This window comes from Eurosta solidaginis, chromosome X, assembly GCF_040869045.1.
Source record: "Eurosta solidaginis isolate ZX-2024a chromosome X, ASM4086904v1, whole genome shotgun sequence".
NCBI classification, from domain to species: domain Eukaryota; kingdom Metazoa; phylum Arthropoda; class Insecta; order Diptera; family Tephritidae; genus Eurosta; species Eurosta solidaginis.
The window spans coordinates 58,647,085-58,670,332 of record NC_090324.1 but is presented as its reverse complement, the minus strand read 5'-3'; the positions used below and the strand labels follow the sequence as shown (position 1 = coordinate 58,670,332).

At 36.9% G+C, this 23,248-nt stretch overlaps 2 protein-coding genes across 2 annotated transcripts in view; one reads left to right on the top strand and one right to left on the bottom strand.

Annotated features, from left to right (window-relative positions):
• LOC137235468 (uncharacterized) overlaps positions 1 to 23,248 on the bottom strand; it is a 718,941-nt gene that overhangs the window by 19,399 nt on the left and 676,294 nt on the right. The gene's annotated exons all lie outside the window — the stretch shown is intronic.
• On the top strand, positions 11,526 to 16,773 carry LOC137234224 (uncharacterized). Its single transcript, XM_067757844.1, has 8 exons — positions 11,526 to 11,639; positions 11,688 to 11,829; positions 11,893 to 11,958; positions 12,466 to 12,675; positions 12,735 to 12,888; positions 13,214 to 13,386; positions 13,570 to 13,732; positions 13,786 to 16,773. The coding sequence occupies exons 5-8, from the start codon at positions 12,867 to 12,869 to the stop codon at positions 14,289 to 14,291; spliced, it is 864 nt and encodes a 287-aa protein (XP_067613945.1). The 5' UTR covers positions 11,526 to 11,639; positions 11,688 to 11,829; positions 11,893 to 11,958; positions 12,466 to 12,675; positions 12,735 to 12,866; the 3' UTR covers positions 14,292 to 16,773.

The following is a 23,248-nucleotide window of genomic DNA, read 5'->3' as shown; positions in this document are numbered from 1 at the left end:
GTTTTATGAAATTCACCAGAGTCGGTGATTTTGGTGGAGAACGACATAAACCTCACGCCAGGTCTGTGCCATGAAGCGACTCCTACTTTGTAATGATGAGATGACCCAACTCGGCTTTCCTTGGGAAGAACGTCACCTGCCGCAAGCCAAGTGCAATTGGATTGTACAATCACATTTGCTTTTGCAGATGCCATCCCCTTATATATGGTTATGGGTCATATGCTAGGTGGTGAGGTAGTTTTGCTTATCTTTCGCATATTTTTCTATATCATAGTACATATGTACTTCGATTGTCTTCATGTGGTAAAGTTATGCATTAGTACGGCGGTTTCAGAGAAACTGGTGTTGATGCTTTGAGTTCTATTTATCGAACCACAACGAAGTAGTCAATGTTGTATGTTTGTATGAGTTTTAAGCGAAGCCCTTATTGATTTAAATGTATGAAACCAATTATTTGAAGCAATTTTTAATTTATTTAATAATGTGGAAAACAATTGCGTGGTGGCAACGGCGCACTAACGCAATTGTTGGAAGAAGTATTCAGTGGCAGGTAGTTTATGTGCATTAGGGTTGTGTTGGCCTCGTTCGGGGGAACGAGAGCATGGTTATCGGTGTGTTGGCCTCGTTCGGGATGAACGAGAGCTGGGTTATTTGGGATGAAGGGATATGGACTATTAAAGTTCATTTTCGTTGGGCGGAAGTAGTACCAATTTCAGGATTGGTCTCGTAATTTGTCCTTTAATTGTACTGGCGTCAACAACACGTACACGGTTATCGGAACCTGGGTGTGTGTTGACGATTCTCCCCATTCTCCACTCGTTTGGTTATAGGTTATCCTCTTTTATGACAAATAGGTCCCCGGGTTTTAAATTGGATTGTGGATGTTTCATTTTTTCCGTTTCTGGATGTTGGTGAGAAATTCCGATTTCCAACTTTTGCAGAATGTTTGATGTAGGGCTTTCATCTTTTGCCATCGGTTTACGATTGAGGCAGGATTTTCGCTACAATCGAGTTCATGTGAGGCTAAAAGATGTCCACCTACGAGAAAGTGGCCTGTAGTAAGCGGCTCCAGGCCGGAATGGTCGTTGGATGAGGGACTGAGGGGCCTAGAGTTGAGGCAGGCCTCAATTCGACATAAGAGGGTAGTGAACTCCTCTAAGGTATATTTATGATCGGACGCGATCTTTTTAAAAGGGGTCTTAAAACTTCTTACCCCCGCTTCCCACAAACCTCCCATGTGAGGAGCGCTTGGCGGTATAAAATTCCATTCTAAATTGTGATGGCTATATTTATTCAAAGTTCCGTCCCTTGCTTCACGCAGAAATGCTTTAAACTCGGATCGTAAAGATCGCGAAGCTCCGACAAATTTAGTACCATTGTCGGAGTAAATGTTTTTCGGACAGCCTCGTCTGGAAACAAGTCTGGCGAAGGCAGCTAGGATTGACCCGGTACTAAGGTCGTTTGTCGCTTCTAGATGGATGGCTTTCGTCGAAAAGCATACAAACAGGCAAACGTATCCTTTTGAAATTCGACATCCCCTCCCTCGGTAGGATTTTATATTGAATGGTCCCGTGAAATCTACCCCAGTCTTAGTGAAGGCCCTAGTAAAGGCGGTGCGCTTTTTCGGAAGGATCCCCATAACTTGCGTTTGTGTTCGCTTCCTGTAAATAGTACAGACCTTACAGCTGTGGATAACCGACCTTATCTTGACTTTAACGCGTGGGATCCAGTACTGAGTGCGGATATGACGTAGCATCAGCTGGTTCCCTCCATGCAGGGTGGTCTCATGAGAGGATTGAACTATAAGTCTGGATAACCTGCAAGTATAAGGAAGAATAATGGGGTGACTTTAGTTATGGGATATGTCTTTGGATGCCCCAGTCTGCCCCCAGTTCGAATGATGCCTTCTTCATCTATATATGGGTTCAGGGGTAAAATCTCACTCTTCCCATTTATTAGTTTTCCTGACTTCAAATTTGCGTACTCTTCTTGATAATGTTGCCTCTGGGATATTGTTATCAATCTTCGTGTTGTTTTTTCTATTTCGTCAGGAGCTATGGAATGAGAATCCCTTTCAAAGGAGGCTTTAGTTGTTGGGTGCGTATTCTGGAAAAACCGAGGGATATAGGATATAACCCGCAAAGCCCTTGGTAAATCGGAAAACCTATCCAGAATATCAAAGTTATTTTTGACCGAAGTTATATGAACTTTCACCCTCTTTTCCTCCATATTCGTATTGTAATCTTCTTCTTGTGTTGGCCAATTTTCGTTGTCTTCTTGTAACCAAGAAGGTCCCTGCCACCACAAAGAATTGTTGATTAGTTACGAAGCGTAGAGGGCTCTGCTCGCCAAATCTGCAGGATTTGACGCGGAGTCTACGTGCCGCCATACTTTGGCTCCTACTTTGTCGATGATTTTAGTTATTCGATGTGCCACGAACGTTGACCACGAACATGGTGGTTTTCGCATCCATGCCAGAACTATAGTTGAGTCCGTCCAAAGGGTTACTTTAATGTTCGAAAGTTTCATATTTTCGACCACAGGTTCGATTATTTCTGCTAGTAGAACTGCACCGCAGAGTTCGAGTAGAGGCAAGGATATGGTTTTGACCGGGGCTACTCTCGTCTTGGCCATCAACAGGTTGGTGAAGACTTGATCCTTTGTTTGTACCCTCAGTAAAACAGTGGCAGCATATGCTTTTTCCGAAGCCTCGCTGAACCCATGTATTTCGATATTGTCCTTCAATGTGTAGTGAACCCATCGCGGTTCGTTGATCTTGTCGTAGTCAGTCATGAATGATTGCCACCGATGTAGAGTAGTTTCAGACATATCTTCATCCCAGCCTGTCCCTTCCAACCAAATATTTTGCATTATTATTTTGGCTACAATTACGACTGGTGGCAGCCAGCCAAGAGGGTCGAAAAGTTTTGCGATCGCAGAAAGTATCGACCTTTTTGTTACGGCATGGTTATTGTCAAAGGGTTTCGCTGTGAAGTAGAAGTAGTCGAAATGGGCGTTCCACCTGATACCGAGTGCTTTTACCATGCTGGTGTCTTCAAACTCAAGAAAATCCTCGCTTAATAGGTGTTGCTTCGGTATACGCTGTAGAATTTTCTTGCAGTTGGACGTCCATTTCCGCAACGGGAAACCTGCCGATTGCAATGCCGATGATATTTCGTCCCTTGCTTTGATTACAATTTCGATGCTGTGTCCACCGGCGAGTACGTCATCAACGTACATGCAATTTCGCAGGATATCTGCTGCCATTGGATGCGATGTCTCCACGTCATCAGTTAGTTGTTGCAGCGTCCGAATCGCAAGATACGGAGCACAATTAACCCCAAAGGTTACCGTTTTCAATTCGTAAATGTTAATTGGGTTTTTGGGGCATTTGCGAAATATGATTCGGTGGTATTTTGTTTGATTTTCATTAACCCATATTTGGCGGTACATTTTTTCTATGTCGCTGTTAAATACGTATTTGAACAGCCGCCAACGTAGTATAAGGATTGTCAGGTCGGATTGAAGAATCGGCCTGGATATAAGGCATCATTTAGACTCTTGCCATTAGTAGTAGGACAAGATGCATTAAATACGACTCTGACTTTTGTCGTTGTACTTCCCTCCTTTATAACAGCATGGTGAGGTAGGAAGTAACAGTCATTTGAGTCTGGCGAAATATTGCCTATTTGTTTCATGTGCCCTCAGGTTTCATATTCTGATACAACTCTATTGTATTCCGTTTGAAGGACTGGGTAAGTCGTGTGTCGTTGCGATAAAACTGAGAACACGCACTTCTTAATGAGAGACCTAAGTTAAACACTTTCGCAAAGGGTAAGGAGACTACGTATTTGCCATCGTTGTTCCGAATTGTTGTGGATTTGTATAGCTCCTCGCAGTAAGTGTCATCGTTATTGATGCTCCTCTTCTTTGAAATTTCCTCTATCTCTCAGAAAGCCGCCAGTTGTGTAAAGTGACCTCGTTAAAATATGAAACTAGAGTCTTAATTTTATCAACGGCATCGGTCCGGCCTGTCAAAATCCAGCCGAACACCGTTTCCTGTGCTCTTAATGTGTGTAGCACATTTTTCCTAATGCCGCCTAACATAATTTGGGGCTATATGTCTCCGCCCAGAATTAGATCGACTGGCTCATTGACAAAGACTCGTTTGTCAGCCAGTACTAAGTCAGGGAATGCTTGCCTAGTCATTGCGTTTATTTGGCAAGTTGGAAGATTCCCTGTTAATTGTGGTAAAACCAGCATGATCGTATTGATCTTGATTAATGGGTCGGTTGGTGACCGCAGTTGTATGTTGCACGCTTCTTTTACTTGTGCAGACATAGTATTATTGATGCCCGAAACTTGGGCATGCAGGTGTTTGGATGGCAGATTAATTCTGCGCTTTAGTTTCTCGGCAATGAATGAACATTCAGATCCCGAGTCTATTTAGGGCTCTCGCCGAATAGTCAACACCATTAAAATGAATATTAAACTGAGCTGTCCCTAGTAATCCCCTTTTATTTGTATTAGCAAAACATGAGTTCACATTATTAATAGGAGCATTATCTCTTTCAGCATTGCGTCGTATTTGAGCTTCCCGTGCGGTAGATGCTCCGATAGTGTCTGAAGTAGTTGTTGGTTTTGGCTGATTTGAAATATGAAGCAGCGTATGATGTCTTAAATGACATGTGGCACAGTTCATTTGACTGGTGCACTTTGTTACCGAATGGCCAGCAGAAAGGCAGTTTATACATCCACGGCTGCTCTTAATTTGTTCAAACCGTTTATTGGGTGTTAAACGTAAGAACTTTTCACACTTTGAAATTCGATGTGCAGGACTTTTGCACATCTTACACGTAGGTTTGGCTACACTTGCCTGGTAGGACCCTGATCGTTTCGACGATGTATCTGCCGAGGAATGAGAAGCATGTGGCTTAGAGGATTTTGAAAATGTATCCCCTCTTATATCTACGACAGTTTCCAACATTTGGAATCTGCTGGATAAGAATTTATCCACGTCTGCCCATTTTGAAATTTCTGTTTTATTTTCTATGGTTTGTTCCCATAGAGCCAGTGTGGTTTCTGGCAGTTTTGTGGAGCACAAATATGTTAGAATTGCATCCCATTTTGATATGTCAATCTTGTGACATTGATGCGCTGAGATACAATTGTTTTTTTCACGTTGCAGTTTTTTAATGGAGCTACCGCATTCACTCTCAACTGCTTTTAAACTAAAAAGAATTTTTAATTGGGCATTGACCAAGATACGTTTGTTTTCGTATCGGTCACATAAATTTTTCCACGCTGTATCGAAACCGTCTGTCGTTAAAGAACACCGTTCCACTATTTCTTTGGCCTCCCCTTGGGTTTTTTGCCTTAAATAGTGTAGTTTCTGTACTGCATGGAGTTTACTATTATTAATATATATGGCAGTGAACATGTCCCTAAAGGACGGCCATGAAATATAGTCTTCCTTGAAAATATCCATATCACACGCTGGCAGGCGCACATGATATTCCATATTATCTGCGACTCCTACCTTTTTCTCTTTCTTTTCAAATTCTTCCAAAAGCTCAGCTATTGCCGCCTGAAACTTTAGGAAGCTGAAATAGCACATTTTATGATTCTTTTTGATAGCTGATAAGTCCTTTCACTCAAGCTCTGATGAACCTACGAGCTTTTAGTATGTCCCCTTCGTAGCTTCCCACAAAGTTTTTAACTCATCCCTTTGGTATATTAGGGCGTGTTTACTGTGTTGTGAAGGTGACATGTCGTTGAAGTCATTTTCATACTCCGTCACTGCATCTGCTTGGCGTGTATAGGTCTCCATTGTGTATAAAAATGAAAACCGATAAATTTATAAAAAACTAAGAAGAAATTGCCTTTGCAGAGTGTAGTGAGTGAAAATGTTGCCAAAGGACCGACCTTGGAAGTGATAATGTGATTAGTGAACAGATTTGGTGTATGCGTATGTATGCACAAATTTACCAATTGATTGTGTAAGCCGATAAGTTATGGCTAACGTGAAAAAAGGAATGTATAGAGGCTTATGTGCTAAGTGGGATAAGTACAATTTCATGGTGGCAACGGCGCGCACCCACGTAAATGTTAAGGAATGTGCTAATGCAGATTTGCTACTGAATTGTCTAAGCCAATGAGTAATGGCTAGTGAAAAATGGTGTTAGTGAAAGAAAAAACGAATCACACGTTATGGACTTTAAATAGCCTAATAAAGGACTGTATTCAACTTTGATCTTGTCCAGTGATCTTTTATATCATCTCACCAAAAAAATAGATCGGTCTAAACTGATATTTGTATTGCCGCAAGTGGAGATAATAAATTCTTCAATTTTTTGTTAAAAAAAAAAAAAATTGTATGTGAGATAAGCCTATTGGCCACCCAAACAACAGCAACTATATGTGTGTGTAAACTAAGTGCACTTTGTATTATAGCAAGAAAAAATTCGATCATATTGCCCGTGTAAATAAGCGCAAGTGATTTCTATGTGGAAAAATGTGTTTGATTGAATGTGCGCGCAAATCACAATTAAATTTTTTGTTTACTTACTTACTTACTTAATTGGCGCTTAACCGTCTAAACGGTTATGGCCGTCCAACAAGGCGCGCCAGTCGCTCCTTCGCTCCGCCAACCGGCGCCAATTGGTCACACCAAGGGAGTTTAAATCGTTTTCCACCTGGTCCTTCCAACGGAGTGGGGGCCGCCCTCTACCTCTGCTTCCATAGGCGGGTTCCGATAGAAACACTTTCTTGGCCGGAGCATCATCTTTCATTCGCATAACATGGCCTAGCCAGCGCAGCCGCTGCGTTTTAATTCGCTTGTTTAAGTAACCTTAATAAATCAAAATTTTGTGCTGTAGATTAAATGAATTTTTTCAGATAAATCCTGCAGAGGTGAAAGTAAAAAAGTGGCGCTAAGCGGTGAAAGCGGTGTTTAGATTATGTAAACTTTTTAGAGCAGTGTTGCGCTACCTTGAGCTGTGTCCGGAAAATCTTAACACAGGTGGGGATTATTCCGGATAGTCACAGGCGTGCTGCACAAACTTTAAGTAACTACGTTAAGCGCTTTTTTTCTCTATTTTTGCACGAAATATAAATTTTTCACTTAACACTCACTTGCACTTTTTTGATGGGAAAGAACCAATTTATAATTTATTTTGAAATATTTATTAACAACAAAAAAAAAAACACTACCTCGCACGGAATAAACCACGTACCTTAATTCGTTGCTCCGGAGTAGTAGATTGATTTTTTGTGGATTTCGGAGTTGTTGATGTTGGTGTTGCCAAAAGGGTCGTTGTGTTCAAACACTGCCGATTATATTATCACGACTGTAAATATCTTCCTTGAACTCTTTGACTGCTTCTTATTAATTGCCTAGGGATTGGAGGGGACTGTAGTTATAGGTGATTGGCTCTTCTTACCGGCGTGGTAAGGACAATGTACAAATGCGTGGTGGCAACGGTGCGCACCCATGTATTTGTTAAAGATTGGTTAAGGCGAGAAAAAGGGGAAGAAAATAAAAACACCAAAAAGGTTTCGTGTTAATAAAAAGGAATTACAAATGGTTTGTTTTAATAACTGTATGGAAATACAACAAGTGTTAAGAAATGATTTTAACAAGTGTTGTGAAAAATTTAGATATTAAATATATTTTGAAAATTCGCACTTACGTGAACGTGAGATGACACCGTGTAGCTTCGCTCGCTGCTGGATTGAAAGAGGACGAACCTCTTTGCAACAAAACCTATTAACCCGCGATACAGCACCTTCGTTGGGTTTCCCGGCAACAAAGTTGCTATACCGCGGGCGCACAGCGGTAAATGAAAATACACCTACGTAGTACCACTCACACATGCCCGTGTGCTAGTGACTACAGACATGTGTGGGTGGCAGCGAATTATGTTACGAGGGTGGGGTAGATACATTTAGGTATGTGATCTAAACAATATCTGAAAAAATCATTGAGATCGGTGGTATACATAGTATATATCTCATACAACCGATTGTTCAGATAAGAAACTTTACGCAATTTCTGCGCCGTTTTAACAGCTAGAAGCTTCAAATTTCACCAAATTCTTACGTATATAGCATATATTGTTGTCTGAAAAAATCATAGATATCGGTGGTATATATATTATATACTTCATATAAATTGTCATTTTTGCCCCTTTTTTACAGATAGAAGCTTCAAAATTCATCAAATAGTTACGTTTACGTCATATATTTTTGAAATACGTGATTCGTAGTCATAGCTTTACACGCAGACCACAAAAAAACTGAAACTTTGCATCCTCACACAAAGTACCTACCTATTTTTATAAGCTTTTATTTAGTTTCACTTTTGTTGTCTGTAATGGAATCTTGCAAGTTAAATTTCCCGGTGTCCGATTGAGCTGAAATTTTGCACACATTTATAACTCCGATGACAATGCAATATTACTTTGTTAGAATTCGATAAATTAATCGATAACACAATTATCGGTAAAGATTTGTATTTACTTTGGCATAACAGCCTAAGTCCCATACAAACCCGCCGGTACCTATCCGTGGATTGTGATATTTGGACGTGGTGAATCACGCGTGTCACGCATGGTGAATCTCAACGCTTGCGAAAAGCGGTGACACAACCCTCTGTTGTATTTCTGTGTATAACCAACATAGCTGAATATTTAAGGCTGTTTAACTCTGTAATCTTTTCTGTAATTTTTTTTGCTTTTGGAAAAATTACCTATTTGAAAAAAGCTGGCTGAAAATATTGGCATAACAGCTTAAGTTAAATCAAGAATGGAAAATCTTGGAAAATTTGAGCAGATGTGGCAATTTCGCGCGTCCGTTGAACAAAATATTGACAATCTGCTGATCATCGCTAAGAAATTCGCGACATTCCATCAACTAAGCAGCACTTTAGCAATACTACTGTTATTATTTGGCAGCTCAAACACCCAAATATTAATTGTGCATTAAATCTAAAATATACAAATACACCATAATAATTTACACGGCCAAAGCCATAATAATTCACACGGGTCATCAATTCTTCCTCTGATTCAAAATCTGAACTACCAGCGCTACCGTCAACAGCTCAGTGTCATCATTGCCAGTAGCGCCAATAACACCAAACTCGTGCCTGACACACAAAAGTCGTTTCACTCAATAGCGCAAGTAAAATGTACTACGCACTCACTACTAAGAAGCGTCAAAAATTCGCTTGGAGTAATTTCGTCAATGAGCTACCATTGAGCTGGCACCGCATTGGCGCTGGCGCCATGCAATTTACATCACTAAAATTGCGCGAATGCCCAGGCTCAAGACTTCAATACTTAAACTAAAAAGTAAAAAATAAAATTAAAGAAAAAAAAACTTTTTTAAAAATAAGCTTTTATTATTTTGGTTAATAAAATTAACTAAAAAGTAAACAATAAATTGACATACATTGCGATAGCAAGAAAATGAGATCCTAAATGTTCTAATTATACCATCAAAATTTAAGACGTTTTTTATTAGAATAATTAGGACTGTGATATAAACTGTAAGATTTAATAATTTAGGTGTAAAGTTTTAATGTTAAAAATATATAATTATGTACAATATAGATTTTTTTTGTCGCAGACGAAAAAGCCTAATTATCGTTTAAGCTTACAATGAACTTATAAAGTGTTATATTTCTTTAGAGTCAATTTATTGTTTACTTTTTAGTTAATTTTATTAACCAAAATAATAAAAGCTTATTTTTAAAAAAGTTGTTTTTTCTTTAATTTTATTTATTTTATATTTATCTTAAAAATCGTTTAGATATGTTCAAATTTCACCAAATGTTTACGTGTGTAGCATATATTGTTGTCTGAAAAAATCATAGGGACCGGTGGTATATATAATCTCATACAACCGATTGTTCAGATAAGAAACTTTGCGCAATTTCTTCCCCATTTTAACAGCTAGAAGCTTCAAATTTCACCAAATGCTTACGTGTATAGTATATATTGTTGTCTGAAAAAATTATTGAGATCGGTGGTATATATAGTATATATCTCATGCAACCGATTGTTCAGATAAGAAACTTTGCGCAATTTCTGCCCCATTTTAACAGCTAGAAGCTTCAAATTTCACCAAATGTTTACGTATATAGCATATATTGTTGTCTGAAAAAATCATAGAGATCGGTGGTACATATATTATATACCCCATATAAGCTGTTCCCCTTTCTTAAGGCTAGAAGCTTCAAAATTCATAAAATTTCATCAAATAGTTACGTTTACGTCATATATTGTTGAAATACGTGTTTCGTAGTCGTAGTTTTTACACGCAGACCACAAAAAATCTGAAACTTAGCATCCTCACACAAAGTACCTACCTATTTTTTATTTTATATTTATCTTAAAAATCGTTTAGGTATGTAGATCTGTTCACTATCAGCCCAATTCTAAACGAAAATTCCGTGCGAGTTTTTTCCCATTCCTCGTATTCTAAATAAAAATTCCTTGTGAGTTTTTTCACTTCTCCCTTTCCTCCTATTCTGAACAATGTTCGAAAAAGCGGAAACCGGTTATGGGTGAAAAGTAGGTATTATGAATGTAAGGGAGAGGGAGATTTCTTTGCCATTTCATAGGAGTTTTTTCACTACACTGAGAAAAAAGCCCATATCTATATCAAAAAAAACTTGTCTTTATTTTGAATACCACCAAATTGCCAAAAATTTCCCTCAAACGAGTAAAATCTTACTTGAAATATGCAACCATGGCGTTTATTTTGATGTACGCTATTTCCTTGTTATTTTCGATTTGATGGCATTGTTGCCACCTACCATATTTACAATAAATAAAATACATATGCATATTTGTCTATGCATTGAGAGGATTCAAAAAGTCTAATAGCATTATTTTCATTGTCGTCAAGAACCTCGAATTGTTGCGCACTCGTTATTTTCATTTTGAATATCTAAAAATGCATATTACATGTTTGTATATTTAATTAATTAAAAACGAAATGTTTTACTTAGGCATGGTGCACACGAGGCTACGCGTATTAGACGCTGCAGGCGAAATCTGTACGCTTTGCTGTCGACCACACGAGGCGTAAACTGCATGAAAGCTAATCGTACAGCAATGTTGGTCGCTGAGCGTACGTACGCTTGAAAAATTATAAAAGTATTTCTAACATATTAATATCTTTTAACTGAAGTTATTAAATAACCCGAAATCTACCAATGCCTTTACTAACGCGTTTCAGTCGAAGAAGATATATGGCAACCATGTATTTTACCGTTTCTATGAATGTCGGCACAGTAACATCATGATGGAATTATAGAAGGTGGCGCATTGCGCATGTAAACATTAGTTCAGCTGTATTTTATGAGCAACTTTTACGTCATTTTCCTTTAGCTCTTGTTTCTTTCTCTCGTTCTTTCATTTGCTGAAGCAGTCAAGTGTGACGTAGATGTGCAAAACGAAGCAATTTTGAACTCGTGAATGTGTTACTCAACTCTATAATTTTTGGCGTAAGAAGTTGTTTGAGCTGGTAAAATAAATTGTGCAAATTATCAAAAATTAATAAAGAAATGGACGAATTGGACAAAATCGTAAAATAATTACGTGGAGACTTGTTCATTGACGTTTTCCGCGGTAATTAATTGGTTTATTAAATGGTTTTATTATTTTATTTACATTTAGGTACATACATATAAACGCCGGCTTTACCAAGGAATCTTTGTTGCTATTGAAGTCAAGCCATTTGGATACCCTTCTCGGAACAGCAAATTATGGACAAAGGGTAATTTTTGAACATAATCTTCTCAATTGGCAAAACGAACAGGTAATATACATATAATGCATTTTACTTATACTTTAGATTCTTATATTTTTTTCTTTTGACTAGGGTGTTAATTTGCAGACAACTGTATGTGGTGGGGCCGCATTATTAGGGGATTCGATTATTACAGAGGTATGTACTTGTATGTATCTACAACTAATTCAAGTGCTAGAGTGCATTCATAAATATGGTATAGCTTCGTCATTGTCATCAGATTGAAACGATGTATCGTTAAGAAAGGAATTTGTATTAACCACTTTTTCTGGCCCTTTTGCGGTTTTTGATGAACTATTTTCTGGCGGAACATTAAGTGGAGTATGGTCTTTGTATGTATTTTGGGATCATTTGGGGTATCTTCCGGTATCATAAATGGATGGTTTTCGAGATCCGTCCGGGATCCCGTCGTGGTCATTTTGGGACTTTTTCTCGACTGATACGGGATCATTTGGGACCCTTTCGGCATCATTTCTGAATGGTTTTCGGGATCAGTCCGGGATCCCGTCGGGGTCATTTCGGGACTTTTGCGGGATTATTTGGAGTCCATCCCAGCATGATTTCTGGATGGTTGACATTCTCCATCACTTGTTGCATCTCGTCATAACTAGAACTAATTTTTTTTATTTACATACATACATTTAGAAAACACTGGAAGACATTTTGAATAAATCGGTCGACGGAAAACATATTTTGGAGTACTACAGTAAGCAACAAGTTCTCAATCCGAAATATAGGAAATTGCTTGCAGCTACTATTGCAGCCTATTTGATATCCTCCGGTGTAAACACAAATCCAAAAACATTTGAGTCACTTGCTAATCAGATCACATCTTTATTTTTAAGCGAATCGAAGGTATACAATAAAAATCCGTAATATTTTAAAAATTAATGTAATTTTCTTGCCTTTATCAGGATATATATTACATACATAAAAAAGGCCAGAAGCCAGGCGGGTCTTTATATACCAAATATCACAAATCCTTATCAAAACTCCGGTTTGATGGGGTTATATCTAAAAAGCCCAATGAAAAGGAACAACCCTCAATGGAAAGGAACTTCTGTACATGTAAGTAGGAACGGGGAGTGTTAGAGGGATTCAGAGTGGGTGTGGAAGGTGATCATTAAAAATTAAATGAACGAATTTTTCAGCCTCACCCGTCCCAGCGGTAAAAAAATGGTGAGAAATATAACATAAAAATGTTTGCATTGATTAGAGACGGTAAAGGAGTGTCTTCAATTAAGACCAAAATTTATATATAATATCTTTCACCATTTTATTACCATTTGATCGGGTGATACTGCAACAAAACTGTTCATTTCAACATTAATATACATATACTCGTAGAAAAAAACCGCTTATAATAAATGAAATTAAACTATTCCTTTCACAGACCACACTGAAGAAAAATCGTGGCTTAAATACAACGTCGATCCATTTGATGAATTGGAAACCAAATGGATATTGACTTTTGAGGAGAGACATCAAATGCTGGAGGCTGATACAACCCTTGATTTTATTTTGCAAGAATGGCCCATATATAAGCAGAGTTTTGGACATTTATTGGTATAACTCATAATATATTGGGCCTCATGCTTAAAAAGAGATTATGTATTTTAAAGTCCACGTTTTACCAAAAATAAGCCAAGTCGAATCTGACCAAATACTCCTCTTTAAGGCATGAGGCCCAATGAGTTTGAATGTAAGTCATAAGAGTAAAGTTATATTGCTTTCATATTTGAATTATAGATTGACGCTGATTTTAACAAATTGTATCCAGGAAAGAAGAATTTGTTGTTTGAAAAATGGATCCATTTTACGCAAGCAGTACGCCATCTATTTAACATTTATATAAAAGACTCGCACAGTTTAGAAACCTGGAAGCTTTTTAAGGAAGAACAAATTAACCAATGTATTAAAATGGAATAATGAGTTTAATTATTTTATTGATCAAATTAATTTCAGGCGCAACGGATTCTGTTATATGGTACCTTTTACACTCAGTTTTAGTTCCAGCCAGCCGAAAATATAAAGGGAGCAAGCAAACGAACAAGAAACATTTAGTAAAGCCCACTATTGCAGATTCTAGAAATAGCTTTATGATATGCGCAGCAACAAATTCTGAGCTTCAATCGAAGCTTAAATTAATGGTTGATGAAAATTATAAAGACAAAGACACCATTCAACCCATAATATGTGTTATAGGAGAGAACTTTTTTGAATGTAAAGAATATTTTGTTTACTTCGCAAATATATTTTATAAGTTTGATAATGTCATAAAATGTGTTGATGTATGCTTTAAGATATTCCATGTACTTAATCTTAAGTATCCTTTTGAATGCAAATCTATTTGGCTTTTTATCCAGCAATTTTTTTATGACTTTACTTTGAAATCACATGAAAAAAGTAGTACTTTGTGTACAGTATTAAATTATATAAAAAAAGTAATTGAAAATGGAAGTAGGGATTAAATGTTTTGTATGTAAACAATCTTTCGAACAATGCGAAAATTTATTTAAGCATTTCAAAATTATTCATTGCTTATCACCAAATGATATGTATAAATGTGGATATACAACTTGTAACCAATCATTTACTAATCTTAAAACGCTTTGTAGACATATGCGTAATGAAAACAAAAGATATAACAGTATTTTATTAAACAATGAAGAACAAGTAATCGACAGTTCATGTGATACTACTTCAATCGTACCTAACTTAATATTAGATACTTGTTATCAAAGTACAAATAATTTCAGTAGCTTAGTAAGTTTAAATGAGAGCCAATAAACTCTAAAAATTGGATGCCTCAAACTTTCCATGAAACAATACGCCAAAAAAAATTGTCCTAGAAAAGAAACTCTTGAGTTGCAGAAAGATGTGAGAAATATGATTCTGTGTCCTTTGAAGAATCAGTTAAATAATTTACTAAACAATTTCGATTCTACAAGTAAAGAAGATATTAAAAGCAGTATTGAAGAATTAGTATCTGTATGTAGCGATCCATTTGAACAATTAAGTTCAGAATATAAATTTATTAAAACTCTTAAAGATTTGAATTTATATGAAAGTCCACAAGTTATCACCATCAATAATTCAATAATTAGCTTACAAACTAGACACACAAACCAATTAGATGCAGCACTGGTAAAGGGTGTGCTATTTCCAATTAAATTTCAAACAAAAAAGTTTTTTGAATTGCCAGGCATGTACGAACATTTTCACAAAAATGCAGATAGTTTATCCGCTAATAACGAAGTTTTGAAGAATTTTGTAAATAGTGATATTTGGCAAACTAAAGTTAAAAGTTTTAAAAATAAGTTCGTAATCCCGTATTTTCTATATTTCGACGACTTCGAAGTTAACAATCCCTTAGGTTCACATAGTTCATCAGTTTTGGCAGCATATTATTCCTTTCCCACGGCACCAACTTCTATAAAACATAAGCTTCAAAGTATTTTTATAGCCGCACTTTTTAAGTCACAAGATGTAAAAGAATTTGGTAATGGCAAATCATTTTATAAGTTGATAGAAATATTAAACGATTTGGAAAGAAATGGTATTGAAATTGAAACATCGAATGGCAAGAAAAGAATTTATTTATGTCTTGGCTTGATAATTGGAGATAACTTAGCGCTTAACAATGTTCGTTTTCCTCCAAACATTATTGCCGATTTTGCAAAATTGATAAAAGTGAAGCCAAATCCGCCTTTATTGAAGATATAAGTCAATTAAGAAACAAACAAAATTACGCTTACGATATTTCTTTGGACGATTTCGAAACAACTGGCATAAGAGAGTTTTCCATTTTTAATAATGTCAATAATTTCCACGTAACGGAGAACTTCTCTGTAGATTTACTTCATGACATCTTTGAAGGCATTTTTAAATACGGATTTTGCCATATAAGTTTACATTATATTCAACAAAAGATATTTGATATAGAATTTTTAAACATTCGTAAACAAACATTTGCGTATGGCGAGACTGAAGTGGGAAACTCTTCTCCACCATTTCAGATGCAGAATTTAAAAACATTTAAATTAAAATTGTCGGGAAGGGAAATGTTAACATTTGCTCATTTTTTCCCATTGATTATAGGCGACGCAGTTGATGAGAGTGATAACTTGTGGAAATTCGTTTTAAACCTTATAGAGCTCTTAGATTTATTACTTTTGTCTGAATATACTAAATCGGATATAGACAATTTAAGAGATCGTATTATATTCCACAACAAGGAATACTCTAAACTTTTCAATGACACTCTTAAACCAAAGCACCATCTCCTCACTCACTATTGTAGAATTATTCAAATGTCAGGTCCTTTAAAATATTTGTGGACGCTGCCGTTTGAATCCAAGCACAGACAGTTGAAATCATATTCGAAAAATATTACCTCAAGAATAAATTTAACGTTATCTTTGGCTTTGAAATTTTGTATGAATTTCTCTGAAATAATTTTTAATTTTAAGGAAATTACTTACACGTTAAGCAGCAAAAAGAATGCAGCGACGTCATCAAAATACTTTGACAAAATCATAAATATACTTTCTGAAGACAGTATTGACCATTGTATGTGCCACTCAAGTTTTAAACTATGTGGCACAACATATAAAAGAGACTACTTTATATTTTTTAACACCCCAACTTTTGTACCCTATCAAGTATTGGAAATTTTGGTTATAAACGAAGAAGTATTTTTATTTTGTAATTTAATAAATGTCTTAAAGTATCATCGTCACTATTTGTCAAAAAGTAGTATATTTAAAATCATAAATGCAAATGAATTGAAATACCCACCAATCCACACGTACATTGTAAACAGTCAAACTTTTTTGCGACCAAAATTCTTTTTTTAATAATAAAATACTGACTATGTATATGCCAATAATTTTTAAATATAAGTACGTCAATATTAATGACTGTTATCTGAAATATTACAAATAAGCGAATTAAAAATTCATCGATTCACACATATGTATGTACATCTTAAAATTCTTTCTTTATCAATAAAAAGTTTAATAAGTATTTCTTTTATGAAAACCTTACATTTATGAGCGTTTTATTATATATAATAATAATAGCAAGATATTATCTTCAAAAGGAAGAAAACAATACCTTTATTTAGGAAAATACTGCTTGCTTTGAGTATAAAATTTACTCTGACTTTATATAAAATTTCTCTACAACAATTATTTTCTTGTTCATAGTAAGAGATAACATATTTATTTCAGAGTAAACTCTTCCATGATTTAAATACATAATTTACTTCAATTGTACAAAATCTCTTATATTCGAAGCATATTTTTCATTAAAACAAACAAGTAATTTTTCCTCATTTTGAAGAAATTTTGGCCATGCGAATGAGGATAAAATCTCTTAAGTGCCATTTCATTCCCATTTTTCTTCGTTTTTATAGCTGTTTTTCTTCAATACGGAGAAGTTTTTTTCTGGGTGTAGTTAAAGGGAATGCATCTAAATAGTTAAAGGAAATTGATTCTTTTAAGAAAGAACACTTATTTGTGCTAAAATATGTATTTACATTCTACCACAATATTCTCACTGTTAATACAACAACAACCACAATATTCATTATTTTAAGTCGAAAAGTATATCATAACCAACGGAAGAGCTCTTTGTATATTTGATGCAGCCATATAGTAATTGCGCAAGGATTTTTTAAGAAGGCTTAATTAGATTTTGGCATATGGCGAAAGGCGAACTCAACTCGACTTGGCCGCCAGAAAATTGCTTTGTAGAATGAATGCAGGCAACTCCGGCGGATTTGTGTTATCCCGCCGTCTTCTTTTTATGCTCCTCTGTTGATGTTGCTATGACACCAATTCATTACTCATTTCAGTGAATACCATATGAAATGCAATAATGTGCATTGTTTATACCTTATTTCTTATTTTCAAACAAATTCGCAACAATAATTAAACTTTTAAATTTTTTAAACAAAATAAAAAATGCGCAACGAAATTTCAATTGACAAAACAGCTGACTTTGAAAATTCGAATTTCCTATTCCCCAATTTTTCTTCTCCCTAGGAGAAAAGAATTGGAAGAATTTTTCTGCGGGAATAAAGAAATCAGCGAGAACAAAATTCCGCGAGAATATTTAGAATTGGTCTGTATATATTTCTTATCTTATACATCCTAATCGGATTACGAACTGGATAAGATTATTGTTCAACCCCATTCATGAAAGGTACGAAGTCTTCGGCACAACCGAAGACAGTCCCGTCCTTACTTGTTTTGTTTCAGCTACTCAACTGCAGCGGCGCCGTTGGAGAAAAGGAGTAACTTGGTGAGTGTTTTGAGAAAAACTTCAAAAATTTATTAAAATACACTTGTTTAGTTGTATGTACATATCTTTAACAAAGATTCCCGATCTTGCAAAAATAGAACAGGAATTAATAAATAAGAAAAAGAACAACAGATTGCAACGAACATATCTACATACATAAAAGCGTCACAAACATACATTGGCAATTTGATATACACATAAATTATTTTACTTTGATGACCTACTTTTGCTTCGTCCTTTTCTTTTGATATACACATAAATTCTTTTACTTTGATGACCTACTTTTTCTTTGTCCAAAATTGATTTTGGATTTACTTGTGCGTTTGCGGTAAGTCAGGGATTAGGGTTCTTGAATAGTGTAGCTAGGATAATACTTTAGGGTGGCTCATAAGTATTTATTTGTACGGATATAAGGAACTCACCCTTTTGTTTTCTTTTTTATTCTTTTTTTACAAAGAATTGAATTGAATTGAAATTTTATGTTGTAATTTTGTTTTGATTTTTCTTGAAAGTTAATTTTAAGCGGGTTTTTCTCCTTACATATATCTTTGGTTTCCATTCGATCTATTAGATAGCTCTAGGGAGTAGACTTAAGAAAATTTAAATTGTTATTAAAATTATATGGGATGCAAGCATACATGCCTGCCGCCGCTACTCACTACCCCAAACAGTCAGACACGTAACAATGGCGCCCAACGATAATAGCCCGATCAAATTTCCATTTCCCAGTTAGTTAATTATTTCTTATTTTAAATTCCAAATTTCCATTTTTATCTTGATTACTTGTTGTTGTTGTAGCAGGGCTTCGCCCCACCTAACAGCCGCGACCGATCACAAATCATCATCAATATCCTCTAACGGGAATTCAAGGAAACTTGCTGTTTCAACAGGGGTGGGCCATAATGAGAGGGGTGTTAGAGGCGTTGGTTCCACATTACAATTAAAGAGATGGTTGGTGTCATGTGGGACCCATTGCAAGCGGGGCATACATTTTGTATGTCGGGGTTGATTCTGGATAGGTAAGCGTTTAACCTGTTACAGTATCCAGAACGAAGTTGAGCAAGGGTGACACGCGTTTCCCTGGGGAGTATGTGTTCCTCTTCCACAAGTTTTGGGTACTTTTCTTTGAGTACTGGATTCACCGGGCAAATCCCGGCATAAAGGTACGGCGCCTGTTTGTGGAGTTCACCAAGGACCTGCTTGTGTTTTTTTGCTTCATACGGCTGGGTTCTCAGGTGCCGCATTTCCTCAAAATGCTTACGGAGATGACTCCTTAAGCCCCTGGGCGGTGTTGGCTCATCAATCTGATGTCTGTTTGGATGCCCAGGTTTCTGGGTATTCAACAGGAACTGTTTGATTAGCGTCTCATTTCTCTCCCTGATGGGAGTATTCTCGCCTCATTATGTAGATGGTGTTCTGATGACATAAGAAGAAAGCCCGTGGCGATTCTGAGAGAAGTATTTTGGCAGGCCTGCAGCTTCTGCCAGTGGGTAATTTTTAGGCTTGGCGACCATATGGGTAACGCGCAGCACGTAAACGGCTGGCCAATTGCTTTGTATGTAGTAATGAGCGTTTCTTTATCTTTTCCCCAGGTACTGCCAGCAAGGGATTTGAGGATTTTATTGCGGCTCTGGATCTTCGGAACAATTGCGGCTGCGTGCTCATCAAAATGTAGATCCTGATCAAACGTCACACCCAAGATTTTGGGGTGTAGGACAGTCGGTAGCGTAGTGGCATCGACGTGGATGTTCAAAATGGTCGACATTTGGGACGTTCATGTTGTAAATAAAGTCGCGGAAGATTTAGTCGGTGATAATATGTCAGGTTTCGCGAGGCGAAAAAACTTAATTCCCTTAATTCCCATTTGTTACTTTTAAATTGCATAATCTTTTTTTTTACTTTCCTCCTTAGTGTTTTTTTAAATCCTACTTTTCCTTCCGATTCAAATCCCTGTTTCCCTCTTTTGACAGGACGATTGGGCTCGCGCGGTCGCCATGTGTCATCATGTCAAAGGTATAAGGAGTAGCTGAGTGGTCATGCCAGGGTTCGTTCTTCGGGTTCCTTTAATTTGACTAAGGGGTACCTGGTATGACACTTAGCTAGAAGACGGACATTAGCAGAAGGTCGTGGCAAGCTGCTTAAGCTACTTTACCGGGTGTCCAGCACTGCCGGTAAGTGAGGTTTGCAGTCGTCGCCACGATAGTTAGAGAGGAGGTGTGGCATCCACTCTTGGGGACTAACTTTTGAGCGTGATGTGCCAAACTTTCACGGACTGCACGAAAACTGACTAGACAGTAGTTAAATACGTACGAACATACTGCCTTCACCGAACCTTCGCCAAGGATGCACCGTACACACTAAAATAAATACATTCAGTTTTAAAAGTAATTTTCTTTGCAAATTTCAAATTCGACAATTTTTTTATTTTGGCGTTTAGTAACATATTTTCTTTTAAGTTGCGTTTTGAAAATGTTTGATTTTATTTTAGTCACAGTCAATAGGGTTGGCATCTGATTTTAGTTGTAAGCACATACAACCGGAATTGAATTTTTGAAGTTTTGTTTTACACAAACACACATCCACACAAATTACGTATTTAGTTTTAAGTATCTTTAATATTGAATTTTTTTTCTGGTTATATATTGCCGTTTTTATTTTTTTTTCATGTGTCATTAGTGACTTGAATAGGAAAAAAAGTACACATTCATATATTGTAGTTCCTATACATTTGAATTTTGGATTTTTTATCATATCCCTTAAATTTCAGAATACCTTTAATTGTTTTTTTTTTTTGTGTAATACTTACTACTCAGTTTTATATCTTCCATTTTATTTTTGATGGAAAAAAAATTTTGTTAGTTTTATATCCCCACACATAACTTTAATTTGTATACACATACATATGTACGTACAACCAAACATATTATCATTAATATTTTGGTTATTGGGTCTTGGGGAATCCATTGTATCCTCGATTGTCTGATTCCATCCTTTTTTTTAATTATTATCTTCAAAATACATACAGACTGTTTTTAGCTTTCGACGACTTCACAACTCCACAACCTGACATTCCGTTTGCGGAAGAGAAGCCCTGAGAGGGAATTGGTTGGCATAATCAAGGACAATCTCAAGCCATACCTAGCCAACTTGACTTTCGCCATAAAAATTGACTCGTTGGCGGAGCTCAAGGCGGAATGCAGAGAGCCGAAAAACTTATTAAAGAGAATAAGAGTAGGACTAGGGCAGTTAATGAGAAAGCCCGATATACCGGAAGAGAGAAAGATAGAAGCTTTTGATAGGAAGCCTCAACGCCAACCCAAACACCAAACCCAATCCTTACCCCAAAACCAAACCAGAGCCAATCCTAGTAGTGGTAGTCCTTGTGTGCACAGTGAACCCGTTCACCATCATAACTGATCATGCCAGCCTTAAACGGTTCATGAATCAGAAAGAACTTTCTGGGAGGCTGGGAAGATGGAGTTTGAAACTCCAGGGTTATGACTTCGATATTCAACATCGAAAAGGTGAAAAAACGTGGTTCCCGACACACTCTCACGAATGCACATGGATGAAATAGTGACGAGCGATAGAGCCATCGACGTTTGTCTCGAGTCGCCGTACTTCGATTTCGAGGAGCATACGGAGTAAAAAAATGCGGTGACCGAGAACAACGACAAATTACCTGACTTATGTCTATCGGACGGCTATGTTTACAAACGCACGCACTTCGATAGGGAGGATGATCTTCTAGCGAACCAGACCTGGAAGCTCTGGGTTCCGTCGGGATTGCGAGAGGGGCTGGTAGAGTCGTCTCATGGCTCACCGTCGGCTGGACATGGCGGTATTTACAAAACGCTATCTCGACTACGGCAAAAACACTACTGGCCTCGTATGGTTTCAGATGTCTACTCTATGTTAAAGTTTGCAAAATTTGTAGAACCAATAAGACCCAAAACATGTTCAAACAACCGATGATGGATAAACTAAAGCTCACAGAACGACTTTTCCTAAGCTTATTCATAGATTTTATGGGTCCATATACTCGTACTTGTGATGGTAGTGTATATGTTTTTTTTTGTTTAGATCTTTTACTAAGTTTTTGTTTTTAAAACCTATGAGTAGGGCCACTTCAGTTGAGGTTATAAAATTTTTAGAGAAAGAAGGCTTTCACGGATTTGGCGTGCCCTGTTTAGGCAGGATGCCTAACTTTTCCGCATCTGAGTGCGATCCCCCTAATGCGACTCTGCAATTCGATACTCTAGCCTCGATTTAACTTATAGCCACCCATACCATCACCGCCCTATGCAAGCGGATGTACGTGTATGTGTGTTTTGTCAGCATTTATGCACATGCATGTCGGCGTTTATGTGTGGGTGACTTTCCCCTCCAAAAACGGAGGATTTTGCGGGCCAACGGTTGTAGCCTTCGATACAACCGGCCTCTTTGATTTGAGCCGCCAACCAGCTCACATCTGCCGCCAGCGATCTCTGCCGTTCTTCTTCGATTTCTTAAGGTAATATTGTAACCTTTTTATTTTTTAATTCTACATAATAAAGCCTATCTATTATAATGAGAAATATCGTCTTATCTCCTTTCTTTATTCTTAATACAACCCGTTTATTGAGATCGACCTGGTGCGCCCAACTCTCGCAAGGATCAGACGTACCCCGGCTGAACATTTGGTCCTATCTTACCAGGAATTTGAAATACAACACCTAAATTACAGTCCACAACATAAGATCGTAGCTGTCCGCACAAAAATTGCAGAAATTGCCATAAAAAGTTATCCGGAGAATTTTGCCACAACCAACAGCTATACCACAAAAAGCTTGAACGTTTATTATTTCACAACAGCGTCAAACCACTGAGCAAGCGACAGCCAGCTAAAGCCACTGCAACACATCAAGTCATCTTGCCACATCAGCACCAGCATATCGCCAAATAAAAGTAAGTGAAATATTTCTTGCCACAATTTTTTTTTTTTTAGTTATAACAAGATAAAATAAAACTGTGTATAAAATATATTCTGAGTGCCACACGCGTTGTGACTGTGATTAACTGCGAAAAGTGTGAAAAAGTTATTAGTGTCGGGAAGAAAATTAAGTGCAAACGCGGCACA

What these genes read in the sequence shown, in the direction of transcription:
- LOC137234224 (XM_067757844.1), top strand. Translation starts at nt 12,867, where the DNA reads ATGGAAAGGAACTTCTGTACAT. An exon ending in GGAAAGGAACTTCTGTACAT is followed by an intron (nt 12,889 to 13,213) that starts GTAAGTAGGAAC and finishes TTCCTTTCACAG; the next exon opens with ACCACACTGAAGAAAAATCG. An exon ending in GGAAGAACAAATTAACCAAT is followed by an intron (nt 13,733 to 13,785) that starts GTATTAAAATGG and finishes AATTAATTTCAG; the next exon opens with GCGCAACGGATTCTGTTATA.